This window comes from Zootoca vivipara, chromosome 12 (genome assembly GCF_965207765.1).
Source record: "Zootoca vivipara chromosome 12, rZooViv2.hap1.1, whole genome shotgun sequence".
NCBI lineage: Eukaryota > Metazoa > Chordata > Lepidosauria > Squamata > Lacertidae > Zootoca > Zootoca vivipara.
In genome coordinates, this window is record NC_142595.1 from 46,951,575 (window position 1) to 46,965,170 (window position 13,596).

The following is a 13,596-nucleotide window of genomic DNA, read 5'->3' on the forward strand; positions in this document are numbered from 1 at the left end:
CATGACTTCCCACAAAAATCCCCACTTGTTGGGGACTTGTGTGAGAGAAAACTTAATAATTTAGAGTCTCAGGCAGGATTTGATCAAATAAACAATATATATTTTATTTAACAAAGGAAGTTTATGACATGAGTGGGTAAAACATAGGATACTTCAGATTATAATGTTATTTTACTTCAGTCCTTTCTCAGTTGTTGCACTTAATTATTTGCTTCTTAAACAAGGTGGTACTTCTTGTCAGTTACACGCCCCTTAGAGAACCCTACTCCTGAGGTACTCCAGGTAACAGACCCAAGGGATCACTGGTTTGGGAGTCTTCTCCCCTCCTGGAGGGGAATCTCTCCCCTCCTGACTGGAATGGGTCCTAAACAGACTGTATTCTCACAGCTTCTACTTCTCCTGGCTCAGCCTCAGTCTCCCAGTTAATTCCTGGCCTAATTATTCTTACAGGAAACCACACACTGTCCTTCACACAAAGCTCAGAGACTCCTTACTCTAGCTTGTGATATATTCCTCAGAGTGGATGTTTCTACCCAGAACCAACTATCTCTCCTCTCTCTCCCTATCTCCCTACCTGACTCCTAACCTATCATCTCCCAAACTCAATCTCAACATACTCCAAACCAAACTAAATCCTGCCTCTCCAAATCCTCTCCTTTTCAACTCCCTCTCCTGGAAACCCCGGCCAATCATAAGTTGCCATTCGTTTCACCATTTACTGGCAGGAAAAAAAAACACTTGTTGAACCAACCTGCCTAGCAAAACCAAACTTTTCCGCCACACCTGAACGCCCCCTGTCCCCCCAAAACAGTATTGCTGTCTTGTCAGGATTCAACCTCAATCTGTTAGCCGCCATCCATCCTCCAACCGCCTCCAGACACTCACACAGGACCTTCACCGCCTACACTGGTTCTGATTTAAAAGAGAGGTAGAGCTGGGTATCATTCGCATACTTATGAACACCCAGCCCAAACCCCCTGATGATCTCTCCCAGTGGCTGCATGCAGATGTTAAAAAGCATGGAGGAGAAGACAGAACCCTGAGGCACCCCGCAAGTGAGAGCCCAGGCACATGAACACTCATCCCCCCCCCACTTTCTGAACATGGACCAGGAGGAAGGAGCGGAACCACTGTATGAGACTGCACCCAGCTCCCAAGCCCTCTAGACGGTCCAGAAGGATGTTATGGTCGATGGTGTCAAAGGCTGCTGAGAGATCCAGCAGAGCTAAGAAACAGCTCTCACCTTTGTCCCTAGCCCACCAGAGATCATCGACCAGTGCGACCAAGGCAGTTTCAGTCCCATTAAGAAGCCTGAATCCCGATTGGAAGAGATCCAAATGGTCTGCATCCTCCAGGCATGCCTGGAGTTGTTCAGCAACCACCCACTTAAAAACTTTGCAAAATCAATGCAGGGGATCTTGGGGTCCTTACCAGGCCCTGATGGTGAAGGTTAGATTGTAAACCACCTGAAAGAGTCTACTCCTGCTGTTTTCTGCAGATGCAATAGAGGCCGTGAAGATCGTCCTCTTCGCCTTTGCTATCACCACTTGGTAGCCTCGATGTTGAGCTCTAACCAGTGTCTGGTCCGATTCAGAATGAGTTTTCTACCACTAGAGTGCTAGTCATCTCAGGGATTGTTTCATCACACTAAGCTCTAGTGAATACCACAGGGCTGTATGCAGTTCACCAATTAGCACGTTAAAATCCACACAAAAAATAGGTACGGTGGGGAATTTATGACTGATCTGCTCCTGAAGATTCATCAATATTAACTGTTTATTTCTCCTATGGCATCAATTTTTGCACACACATTCCCAAGTGTGTGTGTGTGTGTGTGTAAAATACATTATTTGATTTTATGCAACTTCTGTACAAAACTGCAAATAAATTGGTGGCAGATCTGCATGAATTCTTTTTAAAGACAGTCACAATTTTGAAAAATTAAGCTGTGTTCTGTTTTGAGTAATGTTTCAGGAAGCATGAATAATTTTTATAATAAAATGCAAATTGAATTTAACTTCCTGTGCATCATTAGTTGCTTCCATATGAATTTAGGGCATCAAATGAAACTAAGCAGGGACTCTCCACATTACGTTTAAGTATCTATAATGTTACAGTGCTGGAGGAGACTCTTGAGAGTCCCGTGGACTGCAAGAAGATCAAACCTATCCATTCTTAAGGAAATCAGCCCTGAGTGCTCCCTGGAAGGACAGATCGTGAAGCTGAGGCTCCAATACTTAGGCCACCTCATGAGAAGAGAAGAATCCTTGGAAAAGACCCTGATGTTGGGAAAGATTGAGGGCACTAGGAGAAGGGGACGACAGAGGACAAGATGGTTGGACAGTGTTCTCGAAGCTACGAACATGAGTTTGACCAAACTGCGGGAGGCAGTACAAGACAGGAGTGCCTGGCGTGCTATGGTCCATGGGGTCACGAAGAGTCGGACACGACTAAACGACTAAACAACAACAATGTTTCAGTAGGCTCTTGCATCCTAAGCCACTTGCACACTACACATACAGAAATACATCAAAATCCTTCAATACTTTCTCCTTATGAGTTGCTCTCTGCTATTCATCTGAGGCCTCAGCATTATGATGTAGCATTTAGGGGCAAAGATGCAGCCCAATAACCCAGCACTGGAGGACAGGATGGAGAAGATCTCCACCACTACCATATACTTCCCTTTGGTGCTCAGATAGGTTGGAACAAAGGACAACCAAACACTGCAAAAGAGCAACATGCTGAATGTAATGAACTTGGCTTCATTAAACGTATCTGGTAATTTGCGGGCTAAGAATGCCACAATGAAGCTGGCAATAGCCAAGAGGCCCAAGAAACCTAGGACAGAGTAAAACATTGCAACAGAGCCTTCATTACATTGCACAATGATTTCCTCTGCTGCAGAGTTCATGTCTAAATCAGGGAATGAGGGAGCAGTGGTCAGCCATACAGTACAAAGACTTGCTTGGATAACAGTGCAGGAAAGGACAATGGAGTTGCTCAGTTTTTTCCCCACCCACTTCCTCAGCTTGGACCCTGGTTTGGTAGCCATGAAAGCTACAACCACGGTGATGGTTTTGGCCAACACACAAGAAACAGCCATTGAGAAGACAATGCCAAAAGTTGGTTGTCGGAGGAGGCAGGTCACTGTGTTAGGTCTTCCAAGAAAGAGCAATGTAGAGAGGAAGCAGAGCAGGAGGGAGATGAGTAGCGTGTACGTGAGGTCCTGGTTGTTGGCTTTGACTATAGGAGTGTCTCTGTGCTTAATAAAAGTTCCCAACACCCAGGCTGAGATCAGGGAAAAGGAAACAGCAATCACGGCTGAACTAATCCCTAAACGCTCTTGGTAAAATAGAAAGATTATTGTCTTAGGGATGCAATCATTTCTGTCTTTGCTTGCATGCTCTTCCTCTGGGCATCTGAAACAGTCGTCAATATCTGAAAGAAACATGGAAAGAGGCAGAATGTGATCATGCTTGATGCAATGGAGTTTACTGCCTAATCTGGATATACATATTAGACTGCCACTTTATTGAAAGTCCTCATGAGCAATCCCGGAAGGCAGAAACTTATTTACACACAGTTCTTATTTACCACTTGCAAATTGCCAATCATTTAACCAATGCATAATGGGGAAACTGAGGCAACAAATAACTTACCAATCCAGTTTGAAACCTTCCCTTCTGGACATGGAAGGCAATCATAGCAGCAAAATTGTTCTCCTTCCTTCGTTTTCTTCTGATAACCAGGCTGGCAGTGATCATTACACAGAGAAAGGGGAGGCACCTGCTCTTAAACAGGAAAGGATAGCACTGGGAGTTTTTTATTTTATTTTTACATTGTTCAAGCACTAATCATCAAATTAAACAACAACAACAACATTTGTTTAACAGCAGCAACAAAATTGTTTTCCTTCCTTCCTCCCTCCCTCCCTCCCTTCCTTCCTTCCTTCCTTCCTTCCTTCCTTCCTTCCTTCCTTCCTTCCTTCCTTCCTTCCTTCCTTCCTAGGTGTCAGTGCTCATTGCACACAGAAAGGGGAAGCAACTACCCTTACAGAGGAAAGAAATGGTGATGTGTGTTTTTATTTTAATTCTTGCATCATGCAAGTGCCAGTCATCTTTCTTTCTTTTTTAAAAGGCCAGTCAATCAGCCCCATGATCTTTTCCTGGGATGATGCTTTCAACCCAGCTACACCATTGGTTCTTCTATTGCACTGTTCTCCACATCAACTAGCAGTCTACGTCTTTTGCATTCAAAGCATGGCTGGTTTCACATTCATGCAGCACAACTATGCAATGAAAGGCTATGCTTGGAATCTGTGGCGATCAGTTTAAAAATTAGCCAGGCTGTAGAGGGTTAACCCTGTTAGAACCCTAAGAACCCAAGGGGGAGGGCTCTGGGGGAATATAAAAAACCCCAACCCTGGAGTCAGTTGTGGTTGTTGAAGGGAGTTCTTGGTTGAAGTCAGTCAGGTTAGAGTTGGTGTGAAGATAAGAGCTGGTTAATATTGAGGTGGTTGTTGAACAGGGAGATAGACAGGATACAGTGTGATGAGAATAGTGACAGATAATATTAGTTATTTTTAGAGGTAATAGGCCGGTAATTCAGATTTAGAGGTATTAGGCCGGTATAGGAACAATCTGTTATTTGAACCCGTTTAAGCTTGTACCGTAACCATCACGCATAAGAACATTCAAATAAACTATCTTGTTTTATTTTAAGATATCCTGGTCTGAGGTGTGTGAGTGATTGAATGTATTTGTTTGTCGTAGGCACATCACCAATAGACCGTCAAACGTCCGGGGGTGATGTGCAGGTCAGAGTGACCGCGACATAAACTGGCGGCAGAGCGGTGGGATAGATAGATCAATAGATAGATAGATCAAAATAAGAGTTAGGCATAAACTGGTGGCAGCGTCGTGTTTCGAATCCAACACCCACACGCCTATTTGTTGAGAGACTGACAATTTTGAGTTTCTGACAAGAAGTGTCAGGATTTAAGAAAGATTGGAAGTGGAAGAAATTAAGTAAGAGCCTACAATCCAGTAAGAAAGGAAGGGCATACACCTGGAAGGGGAGAGGGTTAATTCTGAGAGAAATTAACTGGCCCTAGGGTGTAGTGCAGGAGTTCCTAATTGCTGAGAGATTGTAGAGGAGACGGACTTACTTTAATTTCAAAACTATTTTGGCTGAGAGGGTTTTATTTGGAGAGGTTGATAAAGTACGCTGGAAAAGGTTAAGAGGGAACCTTAGGCGTGACTTTACACCTAATTTTGGAAAACCCAGCCGGAAGAAATAGTTTTAAAGAGACAATATTTTATTTCAACCAACTTTATTACACAACCAACATATAATAAAAAAATGCCACCAAAGAAAAGTAAACCAGCTATTAGCGAAACTTCTGTTGAAAGAACTCAGGAGGAAAATGGGTCTTTACAAATTGAAGAGTCTAGAGCGGAAACAGTTAGTGAAACCCCATCTGAAGGAAGGGTTCCACAAATGTCTGAGGAATTTGAGAGGTGGAAATTAGAGAAGGAATATCAGTTGAAAGAAACCGAAATGAGATTACGAGCTGAGAGGGAAAGAGAGAGAGAGGAAAGGGAATATCAATTGGAATTGAGAAAATTAGAATTAATAGCGCAGGAGAACCGGAACAACAGTAATAATACACTTACACAAACTACTAGTAAGGTAGATTTGAAGCGTTTTCCAGAATATAAAGACAAAGACAGTGCTGAGGCATTCCTCATTTCCTTTGAAAGGGCATGTGAAGATTTTAACATTAAAGAGGAGGAGAAAATGTCCATCTTGAGAGCTAGAATAAGTGGGGCTCTAACTGATATTTATTCACAAATGCCATTGGAACAGTCCAAAGATTTTAGTTCTTTTAAACAACTTGTTTTTTCGAGGTTTGGGATTACCTCAGAACGTTTAAGACAACAGTTTAGGAGCGCCAGTAAATTGCGAGAGGAGACTTTCGCCCAGCTGGGGGCTAAGTTAACAAATTATTTAAACAAATGGTTGGAACAAGAGGGTGCAGATTCTGTGGAGAAAATTAAGGAAGTTATTGCCTTAGAGCAGTTTTATGACACCATAAATACCCATTTAAAATATCTCATAAAAGAAAAGAAGCCTGCAACGATATGGGAAGCTGCTAGATTGGGAGATGAGATTAATGAAATAAGAGATCACGCATATGACAGTCCAAGAAAAAATGAAAAACATTGGGGAGAGTTAAATAAAAATAAAAAGCAGACTCCACAAACAAAATTTACCTCAGAACCAATAAAGAAAAATTTCCCCTCAGGACCAAATACCTCACATGAGGCACCCACAATGTCTGAGGTGGCTGAGGAAAAACGTATGAAATTTGGTGGGGGTGAAAAGCCTGAAATCATTTGTTGGAGTTGTGGAAAAAAAGGTCACAGGCAAGCCTTTTGCAGAAATGAACCAGGAAAACATAAGATATATAATAGCGGGTCTCCCAAGCAGACATATTGTGTCAGAGCCTTGGAGTCGACCTCTGCTAATGCTGAAGTTGCCACGACGACGCAAAACACGGATAGGCCGCAACCAGGGGAGACAGTACCAATAGCCAGAGTTGTGGAATGTTATCTCATTCAGAAGGATGAGAATTTATTAAATCGAACAGGGGAAGAAATATGGATTGAGGGTAGAAACTTTATAGCTCTGAAGGATTCGTGCTCGCAAGTGACTGTATTGCACACTGAGGTTGTTAATAAAAAAGCTTATATCCCAGGAAAAACAATCACGCTGAAGGGAATCTCTTCAACTCCTGTAACCTTGCCAGTCGCTTCGGTACAGCTAAGATTTAAGAATTGGTCAGGTCAATGGCAAGTGGCTGTGTCACCAGAAATCCCAGCAGCAGCATTAATTGGTTGGGATCTTATAGACCATGTACAGAGTGCACTGGTAATAACTAGAGCACAAGAACAGCAACATTTAGCCAGCACTGACTTATCTGATGAAACAGTTACTGAGGAAAATTCTGAAGCAGTTTTAATTCCTTTAGTTTCTAGTCAACCCTCAAAGTTTGCTGAGAGCCAAAAGGCTGATACAAGTTTATATTCTTGTTTTGAGGCAGCTGCAAGTAAAAAAGTGTTAACCCCTGAGAGCCCTGATCCTTTTATAGTAAAAAGGGGATTACTATACAGTGGGACAGCACCAAATAAAGTGGAAAAGTTAAAGGGGGAGACAAAGAAGACAGTGGGGAACTGGAGTGCAGTTTATAGCTCAAACCCCAATAAAACAAAATCTGTTGTATCAAGAAATTGTGATGTCCCAACAATAGCAGATGAGCACAACAAAGAGGATGTGCACCATAGAAGCCCTCAGTCATCCGAGGTTTCTGTTGATACAGTACCTCAGGACTCAAATAAGAGAAACAAGCCCCATCTGAACCAAGTAGAAGCGTCAGAATATGGAAAAGATAATTTGAGTAGCACAAATGATTTTAAGTCAGACACAGACACTAGTCTTTCAGATTCAATCCTAGATTTGTCTAAGGCTGAACTCTTGCAAAAGAAGTGTATGGATAGGGAAACTTTCACACACCATGTTCCTGGGGCAGTGAAAACAAAACGCGTGAAAGAGAGCAGTTTAAGTGTTATTCACAAGGCCATATGCGCACAATGTAAAGGCAGTCCTGAGAAATTTAGAAAGCTAGAATCAGTGCCAAATGAGAAGCTGGAGTATAGGCATCAAAAGATCAAACTTGCTCATAGAAGTCCTACTATTGTTAACCAAGTTGAAGAAGAATTTAGTTTAAGTAAGATTGAGAGAAATGAAAATCGAAATGGTGCCCTCAAGAGAAAACTGACCACACCAAAAGGGTCAGTTAAAGGTAAGAAAAGCATCTCTGAGAACAGTTTCAATGTAACCGAGATAAAAACTTTGCACAGACTAGAGTCTGAAAAGAAACCCAGGGAAGCTAATGGGCACGCCAAGAATACTGCTATCCCTAAAGATGTTAAGAGAGAGAGAAAGCCTAGATGCAAACTCAAAGTACAACCACCAGTCTGTCTAATTGACGGTGATGTTATCCATGAGAGAGATCGGAGTGTCAGAGAGGGCAGCCTAATGCAGCCGAGTGAGTCAGTCAGCGAAGGAACCAGATGTATCGCAGAAGCAAGTCATCTCTACACTAGCATGGTCAAGCGCGATATCATCCTGTGGTACCGAAGAAAACTACAGCACAACCCGAGAAGACTGAAAGCTGCCTTGCATCTAAGTCAGTTGCTGCACCATCGAGAGATCCACCTTCCAGAGGAAAAACAAGACTTTAAGTCGTCCTGAAGATCCAAAAGACTTTCTGAACATTGTGGCTGATGTTTTATCGCGTAAGCCAGAGACTACTGAAGGACTAAAACACAATTGCATCTTTAAAGTGATATTGCATGTCGATTGAATTGTATGCTATTGCATGTAACCAAGATATTCCATTGCATGTTGCATGATAAAGTTTGCTGTTCTGATGTGGTTAAAAAAAAAACAGAGAGAGAAAAGGGTAAGGAATAGTTAATGTAGATTCCAATGTATGTAGGTATTTTTAAATTGTGTTGTTTGATCAGGAGGTGACTTACATTAGGAAGTTCCCCTCCTGATTCAAACCTAAAAAGGGGGGAGGTATGTGGCGATCAGTTTAAAAATTAGCCAGGCTGTAGAGGGTTAACCCTGTTAGAACCCTAAGAACCCAAGGGGGAGGGCTCTGGGGGAATATAAAAACCCCAACCCTGGAGTCAGTTGGGGTTGTTGAAGGGAGTTGTTGGTTGAAGTCAGTCAGGTTAGAGTTGGTGTGAAGATAAGAGCTGGTTAATATTGAGGTGGTTGTTGAACAGGGAGATAGACAGGATACAGTGTGATGAGAATAGTGATAGATAATATTAGTTATTTTTAGAGGTAATAGGCCGGTAATTCAGATTTAGAGGTATTAGGCCGGTATAGGAACAATCTGTTATTTGAACCCGTTTAAGCTTGTACCGTAACCATCACGCATAAGAACATTCAAATAAACTATCTTGTTTTATTTTAAGATATCCTGGTCTGAGGTGTGTGAGTGATTGAATGTATTTGTTTGTCGTAGGCACATCACCAATAGACCGTCAAACGTCCGGGGGTGATGTGCAGGTCAGAGTGACCGCGACAGAATCCAATCGACACATCCAGCTGTGAAGCCACTTCCCTCACTCTCCATCCCCCAAAAGTGTCTAGATTCCACACCTTGTTAAAGCTCCTGTGCCATACAATGAGATCTTCATTGATCATGAATCCGTTGTCTTCCAGAGCTCTAGGATCCTCCACCCTTCCAACTTTCATCCGAAGGAAAGAATTGTTTGGAAACATAACTAGGGGGGGGTGCCTCCTCTCACCGCCCCTACTCCTCCATGGGAAACCCTTAGACCTTCCACTTTCAAACTCAAGCAACCATGAAGTGCACTTTTTACCTTCCAAATTTTATTTCAGAAGCCAATCCTCTGTCCTATTCTGGACCTTCTTTGCCCTTCCATTTTTGCCATCAATTCTCTGGAGAAATGCATTGCAAAATTCAGAAAGTGCAAACTTTGTCTATCAGAGCGAAATCTTAGGGACAAAGTTGCTCCTTCACACCCAAAACACAGCTTTGTCTAATACACTCCAAATTGGTGTCAAAGTTTTGTGCTCATTATGTGCAATCTTTTGTTGTGTGGACAGGCAGAGTCCCCCAAACCCCCAGGCGACCCCCTGAGTAGAATAAAGACGCAGGACAACGTACTATGAGATTCAAATTGGCCACAACTTTATTAAGATTCAGATGTAGGGAGACCTTGGCTCAGGCATTGGGTATTATCCTTCCCAGTCCTCAGCCGGGGTTCTGGGAGGCTTCGGGGTTATCCACATGTATGGGGGTTGGGGCTGGCTCTGAAGAACATATGTTCAAGCAGAGAGAGCCCGCCCCCTGTTCACCGCTGCTGGAAGGGGGACGTGATGACGCCTATTGGCATGATCAAGGCTTCCCCCAATACCCCAATCTTGTTGCCGCAAAGGGGGTGAGGTCTCCGCCTCACGCCCCTTCCTCTAGGAAAATCGCCAAAGAATTCCGCCCAAGGCCTGACACTGCCAAAGTTGTGATGTATTGCTATGGGAAAGGCGAAACCTGCCAATGCAGGAAAATTCCTTTCCGACCCTTCAACAGCGGCCTTGACGTAGCAGCGCCTGTGAACTGTAGAGAAAAGGTTAACCTGAAAAAGAACATGGATGAGGGTGTGGAGGGTGGGAGGAGCTCTGGAACCAACTGGTGCTTGGAGGTAAGATTCAAATTCTCTTGTGTGAGCCGGACAGTCATTCCCCTTACCTGGCCATCCCCTGGCAACACCTCCCCAGGCAGGATTGGACTTGGCTTGGGTAGGCGGAGACCCCAGGCATCCTACCTGGGAAGGCGGTGCCAGCCCCAAACTACCAGGGAGTCGCCCTCTGGGATCAGGGGGCTGTGCGCGACCACGCAAAAGTCGCCCCCCATTGATGTGTGGAGCGGTCATTACCAACCACACACTTTTTGCCGCTGCCCTGAACTGAGTAATTGGTACACTGTGGACCAAAACCCAAATCAGTGTCAAACTTTGGTAATAGTTTCAAACCCTTTTGTACAGCAAACCCCACTCCCAAAATATTAAGCAGGTCCCTTAGAATGGAAGGAGGGGCACGAGTGAATTGTTGTTCATACCTATGGTGAACAAAGTTAAATTAAGAAAGGATGAAAAAAGATAAATATCTTACTTTTCATAAGAATAATCTCATATTTATTTATACCCTTTATATCATTGATTATTTTACTATTTATTCTTGATTTATTTATATCAGGAATACAACAATTCTGTGCCAAAAGTTACCAAAGTATGAATATCGATAAAACTTTGCATATTTTGATTTGTATATATGGCACCTTATGAGAGGCCAAAATCTGACATCCTGAAGCCCTCATGCCAGCTGCTTTCCCAAACAATTTTACTATTTATACTCCACCCTTCTGACTGAGTTGCCCCAGCCATTCTCGGAGGCTTCCAACATATATAAAAGCATAACAAAACATTAAACATAAAACCTTCCCTATAAATGGCTGCCTTCAGAAGGCCCAGGATACCAAACCCTCCAATGTTTCCCCAGTGAAAATAGGGACTTCCAAAGGAAGGTAGTCAGCTATGAGTGAACACATATAATGGAAGGTGGCATGATCCCCAAGGATGTGTTATATGGAAAAGCTGGCCTCAGGCACTGGGCAAGTTGGCAGACCAACCCTCTGATACAAAGATGCCAGTAAAAGTGACCTGAAAGCTGGCAACATTAACCCTGCCATGTGAGAATCCCTTGAAAACAACTACAGTGCCTATAGACAGGTTGTGTAATCACAGCACTGGGAGGATCACAGAAAGAAACACCATGATGGATCCGCACCAGTGAAACCAGATGCCTTCATGTCCCCCCCCCCAGCTGAAATAAAACATGTCTCTCCCAGGAAGTGACATCTTCTCGGTCTCCTGGTGTAGGAAACAGCTCTTTCAGAGTATCAGGTCAATCGCCTGTTCACTCTTATATACACAGTGAATTCAATCACCAAGATTTATGCCTGGCTATCATCAATCACCACATAATTATCTCTATCGGCAATTCACCAACAGAAGATAGTCAGCTGGCCATGTTCCCTGCTCACCAGAAGTGAGACTATTTCAGTCTTTTCATGTCCTATATTTCTTCATTCGTTCCTGCAGATTCCATAAGAGGACATATGGTCAGTGATATTGAAAAATTACAGCTTTCCATTCATTCTAACACTTCAAAGGTGTTCACAAAAGTAAGTAATGAAGGAGAGACTAAAATGTGATCATTAGATCTTCCACCATGTTTGTTCAAATAAGTATATTGACTCTTAGAAATGTTTACAGGATTCCTGTCAAAGATATGTATTAGGTTGGAATACAAATTCCAGGAATTTCAGACCCTGTGCATTATATTTCTTAGCCAAAGAACAATGTGAGGCTAGGAAAACATATTCCAAGTTCTAAGTCTAAAGTCAGCAAAAAGCCTGTTGCAGTTGCACCAACATAGGCATTAGAATCCACACAGTCTGCTGGGACTTCGCCTGTTCCCCAGGAATTCTCAAAGATTATTGCCAGTGGTTCGGAAATCACCTCTGCCAGTTCTTTTAATACTCTTGGATGTAGTTCATCTGGCCCTGGAGACTTGAATACATCTAAACTAGCCAAGTATTCTTGTACTACCTCCTTACTTGTTCTGGGCTGTGTTTCCCCTGCTGAATCATCTGCTCCATATTCTTCAGGTCGTGCATTGTTTTCTTTTTTGGAGAAGACTGAGACAAAGAAGGTACTAAGGAGTTCTGCCCTTTCTCTGTCCCCTGTTCGCATTTCACCATCTTCTCCTCTAAGGGACCCCACTGTTTCCTTGTTCTTCCTTTTTGCTACAGACATACCCATTGTTGTGTATTGAGTCAAAGGATTTTATCTCTGTATTATTATTGTCTGTATTTGCATTAGGATAAAGTAACTGCCTTTTGGTTCCAGAGGGTACAGCTACTATTGGTTCATTTAAGCTGCTTTATTTGGATCCTCTGTCTTATTGGTTTCCTCCAAAAGGCAGCACTGTGATTGCTTGATATTGTTCCCTCCAAAATGTATCCCTTTCTAGCTAGTTCCCTGTCCCTATAAATGTAGCCTTCCTGCCCTCACAGTCAGTCTTGTTCACTTTAATAAAGAGCTGTTACTAGAGAACTGTCTCCAGCATATTATGTCAAGAGAGCTGAAATCACAAACCCCACGTCACAACACCCATAAAAGCCCTTTTTGTTGCTTTTAACCTCTCTAGCAAGCCTGAGTTCATTCTGTGCTTTAACTTTTCTGACTTTGTCTCTACATGTGCTGGCTGTTTGTTTGAATTCCTCTCTGGTGGCTTCATATAGATGTTAAAAAGCATGGGGGAGAGGACGGAATTCTGAGACTCCCCACAAGTGAGAGCCCAGGGGTCTGAACACTCATCCCTCAACACCACTTTCTGGACACGGCCCAGGAGAAAGGAGCGGAACCACTGTATGACAGTGCCCCCAGCTCCCAGCTCCTCTAGATGGTCCAGAAGGATGTCATGGTCAATGGCATCAAAGGCTGCTGAGAGATCCAGCAGAGCTAGGAAACAGCTTTCACCTTTGTCCCTAGCCCACCAGAGATCATCGACCAGTATGACCAAGGCAGTTTCAGTCCCATGATGAGGCCTGAATCCCGATTGGAAGAGATCCAAGTGGTTCTCATCCTCCAGGCATGGTTGGAGTTGTTCAGCAACCATCCACTTAAAAACTTTGCAAAATCAATGCAGGGGATCTTGGGGTCCTTACCAGGCCCTGATGGTGAAGGTTAGATTGTGAACCACCTGACAGAGTCTACTCCTGCTGTTTTCTGCAGATGCAATAGAGGCCGTGAAGATCGTCCTCTTCGCCTTTGCTATCACTACTTGGTAGCCTCGATGTTGAGCTCTAACCAGTGTCTGGTCTGATTAAGAATGAGTTTTCCACCACTAGAGCTCCAGTCGTCTCAG

General features: G+C 43.3%; 2 protein-coding genes across 2 annotated transcripts in view; both read left to right on the forward strand.

Moving 5' to 3' along the window:
* LOC118078103 (vomeronasal type-2 receptor 26-like) overlaps positions 1-13,596 on the forward strand; it is a 39,619-nt gene that overhangs the window by 10,535 nt on the left and 15,488 nt on the right. The gene's annotated exons all lie outside the window — the stretch shown is intronic.
* On the forward strand, positions 4,331-9,163 carry LOC148684126 (uncharacterized). The gene has a single exon (XM_088655088.1). The coding sequence runs from the start codon at positions 5,365-5,367 to the stop codon at positions 8,317-8,319; it is 2,955 nt and encodes a 984-aa protein (XP_088511214.1). The 5' UTR covers positions 4,331-5,364; the 3' UTR covers positions 8,320-9,163.